General features: G+C 35.8%; 2 protein-coding genes across 2 annotated transcripts in view; one reads left to right on the top strand and one right to left on the bottom strand.

The window, feature by feature from the left end:
* Positions 1-2,504: 2,504 nt before the first annotated feature.
* LOC119574231 (mitochondrial import inner membrane translocase subunit Tim22-like) lies at positions 2,505-6,338 on the bottom strand. Its single transcript, XM_037921391.1, has 5 exons — positions 5,916-6,338; positions 4,874-4,965; positions 4,548-4,643; positions 3,631-3,703; positions 2,505-3,470 (listed from the first exon to the last, which is right to left on the bottom strand). The coding sequence occupies exons 1-5, from the start codon at positions 6,151-6,153 to the stop codon at positions 3,385-3,387; spliced, it is 585 nt and encodes a 194-aa protein (XP_037777319.1). The 5' UTR covers positions 6,154-6,338; the 3' UTR covers positions 2,505-3,384.
* Positions 6,339-6,655: 317 nt separating this feature from the next.
* The window catches only part of LOC119574223 (protein AATF-like), a gene marked incomplete in the record, with an annotated part of 7,835 nt that continues 1,990 nt past the window's right edge, over positions 6,656-12,500 (top strand). The window contains 6 exon segments of the mRNA XM_037921377.1: positions 6,656-6,821; positions 8,979-9,489; positions 9,711-9,937; positions 10,911-11,095; positions 11,657-11,733; positions 12,047-12,208. Of these exon segments, the coding sequence (XP_037777305.1) occupies positions 6,740-6,821; positions 8,979-9,489; positions 9,711-9,937; positions 10,911-11,095; positions 11,657-11,733; positions 12,047-12,208 (1,244 nt within the window).

Genomic DNA, 12,500 nt, shown 5'->3' with positions numbered 1-12,500 from the left:
CACACCCCCCCACACACACACACACACACACACACACACACACACACACACACACACACACACTCACACAGATATATATATATATATATATATATATATATATATATATATATATATATATATATATATATATGGTTAATTGTTAAAACATATAATTGCGTTGACACCAAAGGTTACATACCAAAGGTCGTATAGTACAATAGGATAATATGGTAGTGGAAAGGTTAAAGATGGGGAAATGAAAGGTATCTATGCGTTTGAGGAAGAAGAAAAGATGTCAAAGGAAAAAATGGGACATTCTGTAAGGATGTCCAACAGGTTGGGGGATCTGGAAAGAGAAGGTGAGTGAGGAAAACCAGAGGTACGGGTTTCAGTAAAGCGGGGATAAGACAGCAGAATGTGTGCGGCTGAAAGAGGAACATTACAAGAGGAACATATTGCAGAAGAGCAATTTTGAAGCAATCAACGGGCAATAACAGTAGAAATGGGTCTTGGTGAAGTAGGAGGACAAGAACCCGTGGAATGAGACAAGGTACGTCCGGAGGGGAAGGATCCAAGGAGGGGCACTATTGTGACAACAGGGACTCGCATCATCTTCCAGGAGGAAGCGGAAAGGTGAATGGGAAAAGAGGGTGGATAAGGTAGAGGAGCGTTCTCTTGGGCCACGTTCAGAAAGTATGAGATGTCCTCAAGAGTATCTGGAGGGGAGTTTGGTTTAGAGAAACGAAGATTTTCTTATAAGGAGAGGAGGATGTCCAAGAAGCAGAGGAAAAGAAGATAGGGTGGAGCGTTACGATTGGCTGGTGCAACAGGTAAAAACAGAATGAGAAGGGACAGACACAGGGAAAGTGGTAGAGGGTGGAGTATCTGGATTTAACAGGGCAAAAGAATTTGACTGGGGGAGAGAAGGGTAGAGGTAGGATAGTAAGGATTAGGGGGAGCAGATAATGGGGAAGAAGGGAGAAGAGCAGAGCGGACAGCGTTGGAACAGCTGGCATGAGAAAAACCTTGTCGGCGTGCTTCTTCTGGCCTCACGTAGAATGAAGCCAAGTTTGAATCTGTAAGCTTCCATCTCAGACTCGAACTGGTAGGCAGGGTGGGTCCGTTGGTGCAAACTTCATGTGGGAGGTCATGTCTACGGAGGTTAATGTTGATAATACTGGTGTAGAACTTGCAGCAGCCTCTGAGAGGAATAGTGTAGCAGAAATATATTTTATTATTGTTGTTATTGTTGTTGTTGTTGGTGGTGGTGGTATTATTATTATTATTATTATTATTATTATTATTATTATTATTATTATTATTATTATTATTATTATTATTATTATGGTAAGCCATATAAAGAGCCACACTAAGAAATTCGAGAATTATAAAACCAAAGGCGTCAGTGCGGTCAAAACACAGCTAAGAAACAAAGAAGAGATTAGCTGAACTATCAAACTTATCAAGAGTCGAATAAGTTACAGTCTGGAGGCAATCTATTTCAATGCTTATTAATTTCTGTAAAAAAAAGGTAATAATAAAAAATAATAATAATAAACTGAAGGCTATAGAGCTTCTAGTTCTTGCGGGTTGATAAAAATCAGGTAAAAACTTATGAAGATGTGATTCATCGGTTACAATCTTGTATAAGACTGAATATCCCTACGATGCCCAATGCCCACATCCAAGTCAGACAGGTGAAATGTGATAGAATAAAAAGAACAATCAAGCAATCTTAATCGTAACTCTGCAGCAGATAACCATATAGGAGAACAATACTCAAAATGAAGCAGAATAAAGGAAACGAAACATCTGCGAGTAATATTGCCAACTTCATAAATCCTCTTGCACACTTGTGATTGATGACTAACAATATCTAAATTGCAGTGAGAGAGTCATGGTATATAATACACGAGCTTGGCACTCGGATGTAACTGTGGCAAGGCGTGAATGATCGGAACCGCTGCGGAAGGGATCTACCTACTTATTTTAAGAGACGTTGTTGGCAGAGAAGGATATTGTCATAGTAAAGACTGTAGGGGGGATCACAAAAAAATCTATCCAACTTGGCCGTGTTAAAAAGCGTATTGAAAAGGTTTATTTAGGTGGAAGTAGTAGAAGGACGAGGACGGGGGGAAGAGCGACTGGGTGTCAAGAAGGTAATATTGCGGAGGAGACAAGAAGGATGAGGAGTAGCAATAAGGGAGGGGGGGCAGAAAATGAAGACGACTGTGCAGGATATGGAGATGGGGTGAAGGATGTTGGGAGAGATGAAGAGATGTATTCTGAAGGTTGAGTAATGACCTGGGTTGATGATTGTGAATGGTTCAAGTTGACGGCAAGCATCGAGGAGGGGGAAGCCTGAGGGTCCCCATGAGGGAAAGGGCTGGACGATATATATGTGTGTGTGTGTGTGTGTATTATGGTCCTTCTTATAGTTGATATTACAAGAAGTAACTTCATTAGTTACATTAAAAAATAACTTTTAGAAAAGGTGGAGTGTTGCAAAAGAAAAGTATAAATTTCTTGTTCAATTTTATTTACATATCTCATGTCATATACACTGTATATACATATCATGTATGAAAATAGTTCAACAGTATTAACAAATAAAAGTACAAAGTTCATCCTCTCGCAGCCAGCATCATTTGGCAGACTAAGCTAAGTCATGAAGTGGGTTAAAGAGCACCCGAGGCATTTGCGAGTTATTTCTTTTGCTAAACAAAAGTAGAGAAATGCAGACTCCATGACAATATTCTGCTATCTTAGCTCTAAACAATAATACAATTATTGTTTACATAATTCTGAGATTTTCTTTGCCATGTAGCCACTTGACTTCATCAAAGTCTGAATATTGTACCGTATCCACCTTCCACTATAGAAAAAAAGAAAGTAAAAAAAACAAGATTTTCATACAGAAATGGATCTTACATAACAAATATTTTCTCTCACAAACAGTTTTTCCAAAATTTTAAAATCACTATGTCCATTCATTGCCTCATCATGGAAGTATTAATTTTCAAATATTTGGTGATTTACAAATTGTATCAATTTAAGGTGATTTCTGAAATAACTTCTACAATAGTCTGTAGATTTATTGTTTTTTACCTGTATATATTTTGTTCATATAAACAACAAATATGAAGAGAATTACTATGAATTCAAATGTACGTTATAATCTTTCTTTAAACCATAAACCATCTGAATACATAAAATCTATATCACAAATCTCTAAATTCAAAAGTTGCAATTTACAAGTTTTGAATTCTTCAGAAGACATTGCTGTCATCCTGCCACATGAATAAACATTGTTAACGGAAGCCATTAAGGGATTTTTTTTTCATAAAAAAGACATCACATAAATCTCTCCTTCCCTACCACAAAAATATAATAGAAAGGAAATCAGAGTCCTCCTCTCATGTAGTAATCAATAGCAAAGGAAAAAACTGCAAATCCACAGGCACCAAGTACTCCAGCCTTCACTCCAGCTGAAAAGATAGTAAGTAATATTAAGTAATATATATATTTTTCTCTCTCTCTTTAAAATTAAGAGAGAAAAAACTTTCAATTTACACAATGTATATCCAAATGTCTTATATTTAATGAAATTGAATATAAGAATGAATAACATAATTTTAAAATACAAACCTCTAATTCCAAGAAGACCTCCTGTGAGACCTCCAGCATACGTTCCATTTTTCCAATCGCTCTTCCCACGATACTGAAAGATTATGATGGCAAATAGTCTCTAACTTTACTATATTTTCAACATTATTTATACCCTCTGGGAGAATAAACACTATATTCCAAATACTTGGTTCTCTTTATATTTAGCCCTTATTACCAAAGTAAACAAATACTACTTGAAATTAAGGTGAATCTTGGACCTAAGACTGCATCTACCTAAGGCAATAGGCTCAATGGGCTTTGCACCTTCTTCATTCCAGCAAAAGCCAATTAATCTTTACTACAAATACCTGGTACAATAAAGCTTGGACTGGTTCCCTCTTTTATGGAAATTCATCTGAGTGTCTTAAAAGCCACACTTAGCCAGAATATACATAGTGGAGGTTTGTTGCCCTTTTCACTGAGCATTTGAACTGCGTTTTCTACAAAGCACATTGCAGAGGAAGAAAATTTCTGTGGGATACTTAAACATTGCTTGAGTCACTGTGAAAGTATCCTTGATATGTGATTATGGGCATACCTTGATATTCTGTAGATTATCTTAGATGACTGATAATGTTGTTTTATATGTTCTTTAAAGCCATAAACTTATTTCTTCTCTATCTTTGCATGGTCCGTATCTCAAGATTTATCATATAAAATCTATTATTTATATTTTGACATAATATTCTTTTGCCAAAACAACAATTAGTTAGTTCAAATCTTCATTTTTTTTATTATGGCAATTTAAACTAAAACTAAAACTAAAATTACTATTTTTGTAATTTTATCAGTTCTAAATACATGGCCTCAGTCAGAAAACTAACTGCTGCTCTTTTGCATTCAGAACAATTCCACATTCACTATATATATTCAATATAATGCTTAAAGATACTTACCGACTCAATCCCACATTCTATCCCTGAAAACAGGAATCCTATAGCAGCAAAATTTTTACCATATGAAATTGTAGAGACTTTTAATTCTCTGAGAACCTGAAACAAAAGGGTTACATTAGTAAATTTCATCCCAAAAAGACAATCATTACATATGTCAACAGTTACTGTGTCAATTTCAAATGTTCTACATTTTATTCTTATAAATCAAAGCGAGTCCTTTTCAAATTACGAATAACCTTTACATACATATAGCTAGTTCCTGAATTGTCTATATTCATTTTTTTTCCTCCCTTGAAACTTCTTCACTTCACTTCTTCTCATCTTACCTCTCTGGCTGACTGTGTAGGTTTTTCTGGTGTTGGTATAGTTGGTGTCACACTGGCAGCAAATAGACCAATACCACCACCAAGGACAAAGCCTGTACGAGGAAAGTATTTTTTACTTTTTGTGTTATAGACCATTGGAAATGTCAAAAATAATTAAGTTTCCAATAATAATGGGTTAAGGTCTTTTCTTTGGGGGTACAAACACTCCAAGTAATCCATGAAAAGCAAGAACTCTTGCAAGTATATCAAAAGTATGCTTACAGCTGAACCAAGGGATCACAAGAAATTCTTGGTTTGGGATTTTGGGATTAGCAGTATTGTTTTGATCTGTCTACACAGGTTAAATTCACATGTACTGTTTGTAGATATGAATTTAAAAGTAGCATTTAATAAAAACATGTAGCAGTAGAAGGATATTATTCAAACATACAAACAACTTTCTATAAGATCAGCCTTAGCAGTCATTTGCTATTTAAGAAGACTATTCCAAAATACCAGAGTATTTAAACACAGTTGTGATAACAAACAGAGTAATTATTTATGACTTGACTTCAACAGGAACAGATGAACAAATTATCCAGTTTCCACAACAATGAAAAGAGTATTGTAGCTCTGTTTATAAATAAATTAATTTGATATTTGGGAAACACTCTTGCCAAGGCAAGTAAAAGGCAGCAAGCAGACACTTTCTCTAGGTGCTGTTCTCAAATCAAAGTTTGCTCGTCTGTGTCTGCCAAAGAAAAGGCTTTTATATTATCTCACTACCAATAACAGTTAAATTAATAAAATCAACTCCTAATCACCAGTATTAGTTTTATGGTCTACTGACAATCTTAGCCCCCACTGATTGCAAGAGCAGGATATACACATGGGAAATAACAGGTCCAAAAAATTAATCTAATATTAAGCAAGTTATCCTTTTAGAATAACAACTTCATCCCTAGCCTAATTGGATGAACATTTCCCCCTATATGGATTCCCCGATGGTAAAAATGTTCAGAAATATGAAATATATTGAAGGATATACGCATACACTACTGACCTGCCATGAGAGACAACACCGCCTTGAAAGGACAGCTCTCGAATATCGCTTCTACTGTCTTCTCTTCTCTCCCCTTTATCACCACAGGAACAAAGGTCCTCGGAATAATGATATTCTCCCTCTCTCTCCTCTGGTTCGACACGAGAAACTTGGCGATTTGGTCGATTTCCTGTGGGGTAAATAGGGTCCTCCTCGAGCCATCCTGGACAGCCGAACTCGATGCTACTTCGGCTGACATATTGCTGTGTCCTTCTCCTCCTTGACTGGGATGTGTGGGGAGAAGGGAAGTTGTACTGGAACTTGTCACTGTTTCGTTCGCCGTGTTGACCCTGGTTTCATGGTAATTTCATTCAAACACACACGGTACTGGACCTCCCGACTTTTTGTTTACTGCAGACGATCATGCCGCTGTGAAGGGGATACGGCGGAGATTAAATTTTATGGAATACCTTTTTTATCTTATTGATACACTAGTAGTATATATAATTACATACTTGGCCTTATTCTATATATATGGACATAACACACGCATGATTACATAAAATAATTTATATTTGCATTGATCCACACACAAGAACTGTAGCTTGTCTGATTATCACTATTCATATATATAAAAACATACATACAAAAACTTCAAATGAATCGTATCTATATATCATATAATAAGATCTACCTCTTTCGTGTGGTATATATTTTCCAATCCTAAAAATTATTTTCATTGCGTACGTCTTCCTCAATGTTTACAAATTTCGTGCATGTGCTCCGGGCTGGTGAGGGCTGGCTGCGATACGGCGTTCGATGTTGCGTTCTAATGCGTGAAAATCATGGCTAATTCTCTTCAGTCTTATGTTGAAAAATATCTTCTGAATCCGGCGGCTTCATTTAATGTGGACGACGAAGACCAAGGTACTAAATTGCGTTCCTGTAGTTACATTAGCAGAAAGATATGCTGGGCTATATTCGGGCAATCTCACGAGCAGATCTTCAATCTGCTTATAGAAACAACCGCTTTGATTTCATTTATCGAATATCAATAAATTTAGCGTGTTAGAAGGGAAATGTTCAAATTGAAAGCAATAAAGAGAAAGAATTACTAAGCTTATGGCCAAAAAGAAGACATTAAACTTTATCACTGGCATTAGTCAAGATGATAATCTTCATAAAGTAAATATTTGCTTCTTGTAGATTATTTAGTAGACCTCCCCCATGACAAGATGGGTTTAGTTTCTTTCTCATAGTCCTGTGGCACAAGGTAAACCTTGCCTGTAATGAACAGATTGAGGAAATTCTTTGGTATACACACATATTACACTATAAAGGTTTTAGGGCTGTGTGAAACCAGACCCTTAGCATCAAACTAGGCCTCTTTGACATTTAAGTGCGGGTACTGATAAACATTGCCAGCGTATGAAATGCAATGGATGAGGTATTGCTGGACTTGCAGCCAGTGATGTACCATCTCATATTTTTGTGGCTGTCAGTATTATATTCCTGTTCTTATTGCCCTATCCTAAAATTTTACCTATTTAAGCCATTATTGGATATATGTTAAATTGGCTTTGAACATTGACTCTTGATTATATACCATATTATTTGGAGAACGTTCATCATGTTATGAGTGAATCCAGCATTCATTCTCAGAAGAACTATAGCAGTAATGTTGGTTGTGATAGATGGGAAACACATGAGGCATGCCAAGAAAATTAACCCAATGCCAACAAGCAAAGCATGTACATACATGCCATACCCACTGTGAGTTTACTTTAGTAATTGTTTTTACTCATAGATGGCTACACTTGTACTAAGGTACCACTGAGCCAATTACGAGTACTGCCTGTCTTGCCCGTTTACCCTTTTCCTTGATTTACAAAAATATTTTTTGTTATCTATTTTTCTGGTACTAATGTTTATAACATTGTAGTAATTATACTATCTATAATAAAAATAACACCATCGATATTCATAGCATTAGTAAAAATACGTTTTTCCTGCCAATTTAGGGAAAGGTGAAATCAAGTAAGGTAACAAGGTTTACTAATTGACTCCTTTGTGGCTAAGCACTAGCAGAGCCATTTATTTGCAGAGACATTTCACACACACACACACACACACACACACACACACACACACACACACACACACACACACACACACACACACACACACACACACACACACACACACACACACACACACACACACACACACACACACACACACACAAAACGGCATTGGGTTAAAATCTGATAAGCGGCTATTAACCCCCATTTACTATATGCTCCTTTTTTTAAATCTTTCTCCTGCCCCACGCACAATAATCAAATTTCAAATTAACTAAGACTGAGTATTGTTATTTTGGCATAGTATGCTTGCAGACTTCTATCTGTTATTGCCAATTTCCCTATTATTGATTTGCAGTAGAGAAGGTAAAGAGGAAAGTTGTCTTGTAATGTTTGGCTCTTGTACATAGTGAGTTTAGATTTTAGATATGGAATTTGATGTTACGAATGTAATGAGGTAATATCTATCATATAAACTTTTTTCATAAATTTGGTAATGCTGCCCTAAATATTGCATACTTTTTCTTTCTTTCTTCCTTTCTTTTTCACAGGTATTATTTCCCCTCCCAGTTTGGGGATGGGGGATAAAGGGTATAGTTCTGGAAAGGGGGAAAACCATGAAGGGTCAAGATCATGTGCATCATAAAGAAGACCATCATTTTTTTTTCTCATCTCATCTCTTATCCCTCATATCTGTATTTATCTTAAAGTGTAATTTTGCCAGGTGATGTAATTAGCTGTGTAAAACCTTCATGTTTGCTGTATATACTGAAAAATAGTAATTTAGACTACACTATTAACAAATTCATCAGTTTGTTTTTGATTTTTGATTTTTCATCTACCTCCCAGAATTTTCTGATATTCTTTATGCTTTTTGTTACACTTATTTAAGCTTTCCAATACTGACTGATAGTAACATGATCTAAGATTACATAGCAGGTAATTTTAGCTGTACAGAAGTATGTTTTCACAAACTCATAGATTTTTTTTCCCTCCCATACAGTAATAACCAAAGCACAGGTAGTAGATTCAGTTGCAAAGGAAGAGAGTGCAGATCAGATTGGGCAATCGATAAGCAAGCTTAGAGCACGAAGTGCTGCTCTCTTATCAGAAAGTGATCCTCGATATAAAGGCAAGAAGGTTTCTCGCAAGGATCTCAAGAAAGATAATGAAGTCACTTTCGATCCATCATTGAGCAAATTCTTTGTCATAGAAGGTGATGAAGATGAGGAAGGTAGTGATGAAAATGAGGAGGATGAGGAAGATGGAGAAGATGAGGGGGAAGATCAAGAAGAGGAGGAGGAAGAGGAGGAAAGTGCCGCTGAAGATGAGAGTCAGGAAGAAAGTGTAACTGAAGTGAATGCAGGGTTGAAGAAAATGGCTTTGAAACAGGCTGTCAAGAAAAACAAATCAAGAGATGAGGCATTGGATGAAAGCATGTACAGTGAGGAAGAGGATGAATCCACAAGGAAGATTCGTGACAGGCTCCAGAATGACTCAAATGATGAATTCACGTAGGTGGATGTTATTCTTTACTTCATTCATTGACCTAGTCATTCATTTATGGTAATATATATGCTTTTCTTCTTCTTCTTCTTCTTTTATTCATTGACCTAATCATTCATTTATGGTAATATATATGCTTTTTTTCTTCTTCTTCTTCTTCAACCAGTGAGTAAAAACAAAAGAAATGTTAAGAGAGTAACACTTACTCACTATTACAATTCTATTTTAGATTTGATAAGGATGGGGACTTCAGCAAATATGGTGAAGATTTTGAAGATGATGGTGATGATGACGATGATGATGATGATGATGATGATGATGATGACGAAGAGCTGAGTGTAGATGAAGAAGAGGGTATAGATTCTGAGAGTGGTTATGGAGGATCTCTCAAGAAATTCAGCAGCGAAGATCAGTCAGAAGAGGTCAGGAAAGGTCGAGCAGTGAAAAGTCAATTAGGTAAGTGCTAGCATGGGAATAGATTTTTAATTGGTATGCAAGACTGGAAACATAACAGATTGATCTTTAGAATTTTTTTTTATGTAAACATCTTACTATAAATTTAAAGAAAAAAAAAATATATTGATCAAAAGATATTGGGACTATTGAGTAGTACACTTACAGCAGCATAGTTTTAAAAAGTATGATTTCCAATAAAATTGACTTTGCTTTAAATATAGTGAGATATTGCTCTAGCATATTTCAGAGAACCTGTTTAATTAACCCTTATCCGACGGGTAGTATTCATATTGGCCCGGGCCTCGCTGCCAGGGGCTTATATCGTCGCCCTAGCATGCGCGACCACTCATGCCAAATACCAGCATCCCATGCCATTTCTTTGTGATACTACGAAGATATGTTGTATTTTCAGTCTTCATTATTTTTTAAAGTCTCTACTTGCCAAACTTCCTGATAAATCGAGACTATAGGGTATTTTTGTTGTTATATAGACTCCATAATTGATCATTATTAGGTTTATAGTCCGAATAAAATAAGCAGTGTGCGGCATAATGGAGTTGAAATCGTCGGTTTGTTGCTTTTTTTTTTTTATTATTATTGTTGTTGTTGTTGTTGTTGTTGTTATTGTTATTGTTGTTGCATGGTAAAAATGAGAAAGTGTTAAAACCCGACTTAATCACACTTGCACTGGCAGAAAAATAATCTCTTGCTGTGATTGTAATAAAAAAAAACTCATGGCATTTCCATACATACTCTATGGCATGTGCGTACGTTCCCCCGGCAGATGGTCCCACCATGCCATGGCATGTGCGTACATGCCACCCGTCGGCAATGGGTTAAGGAAGGCTGCTTGCCTTAAGCCCTACAAGGTAACACCATATTACTTTGAGGTGCTTACAATAGCTCCTGGAAAAGTCCTACTCACCAACAAGCGAAAGAGTATGCTCACACTGTTCTTTATGTGTACTTACAGAAATATATGACTCATTGTTTGAGAGTCGCATCAGTATGCAGAAGATGGTGAGTCAGACAAACCAGTTACCACAGTGTAACACCTTCAAGCTGTTTGTACGGGAGAATGATCCAAACTACACCAAAAATCTTTCCAGTGCAAAGTCTGCAACCAAGGTCTTGCTGAACACACTTCTGGATATACAGGTGAGATATAATAGCTCTTCATTTGTATTTATGCTGCTGCATGGTGTATAGTAGCATTTAAGTATGAGCACAATTGTCAGACAGATTGTTTTTATCTTTTGTGCTGGAATGGTATGACATAAACGTCATATCCACTGTGATTTTAGTTTGTAAATTGTGTTTATACATAGATGGCTCCACATACACTTAGTCATCAAGGAAACAATTACTAGTCCTATTTACCTCACCCATTTACCCATATCCTTGATTTTTGGAAAAATAGTTTTTAAAAATTGGTATTAGCATTTCAATAACATAATAAGTTCATTAAGCTTCCTCAGTTTTCCAGGACTCCTGATGTGTTAGCTTCTTTGACTGTACAGGCATGATGAATAAAATCTGCTTTATGACATTAGAACTTTAGTGTTTTATACCTTTATTTTTATTCCCCAAATTAAAGAGAGCACTTAGCAGCTTGCTCCCTTCCTGTATTGTTGGAAGTTTTATCGCAAATTGTTTCTATATGCTATATGTATTTCACAGAATTATTTAGAAACTCAACCACATTTTCCTTGCTTTCAGGAATTAATCTTAAAGAAGAATCCAGAGACACAACACATAATAACTGGTAAACAGAAGAAGGATATGGGAACAGAGAGGTGAGTTGCTGAAATGTGGCACAGTTTAGAATGTATCACCTGAAATTAAGTGAATTATTGTATTTCTGTGTAATTATTTTTATGTTTCCTTTTGTCTTTGTTTTCTTTTCTTCAAAAAAATATATGATTCTAAGATCTAAAATTTTTCCTTAGTTTGGGTCACTGATTACAATTTAATATATCATTACACATAATGGTGATATCCATTTGCAGCATGCTATATACACTTGTTCATGTGATCATCTAAACCTTTGCTAATTTTCATTGACTAATTTAGTAGAATAACTGTAAATTAGCAAAATGTTCTTCACAGTGATGAAGAAATTACAAGTAGTGAAGATGAAAAGATGGAAGAAGAGAAGCAAAAGGAGAGCAGTAGAGGAACCAAACGGAAATTGAAGATGGAAGAGTATGAAGAGCTTTTGAGTAAAAGACATGCTGCGTATATTCCATTCCGCGATGAAACGATAAACAGGTATGTTCCCAGTGCGTATTTATCAGTCTTCTGAGGTAAGTTGGATTATGGTCAGGGTTTGATTATAGGCCATTCTGCAAACTCTGACACAGAATTCAAGTAAAAAAGGGTCATAGCAAATTTGGGTATTGTACCTAAATTAAACTTCACCTGTAGATAATAAAACCATTGTAAAATTGAATCTAATCCAGTGATGACACCATTTTTTTTATGATAATAATGATAGCAATAATAATAATAATAATGATGATAACAGTGATAATAATAATGGCAATGCTAGTAATGATTATAA

The sequence above is a fragment of the Penaeus monodon genome, chromosome 1 (assembly GCF_015228065.2).
Source record: "Penaeus monodon isolate SGIC_2016 chromosome 1, NSTDA_Pmon_1, whole genome shotgun sequence".
NCBI lineage: Eukaryota > Metazoa > Arthropoda > Malacostraca > Decapoda > Penaeidae > Penaeus > Penaeus monodon.
This window is presented reverse-complemented; position numbering and strand designations above follow the sequence as displayed.

What these genes read in the sequence shown, in the direction of transcription:
- LOC119574231 (XM_037921391.1), bottom strand. Translation starts at nt 6,153, where the DNA reads ATGTCAGCCGAAGTAGCATCGAGTTCGGCTGTCCAGGATGGCTCGAGG. An exon ending in TAGAATGTGGGATTGAGTCG is followed by an intron (nt 3,704 to 4,547) that starts GTAAGTATCTTT and finishes ATAATCTTTCAG; the next exon opens with TATCGTGGGAAGAGCGATTG. An exon ending in AGGTCTTCTTGGAATTAGAG is followed by an intron (nt 3,471 to 3,630) that starts GTTTGTATTTTA and finishes CTATCTTTTCAG; the next exon opens with CTGGAGTGAAGGCTGGAGTA.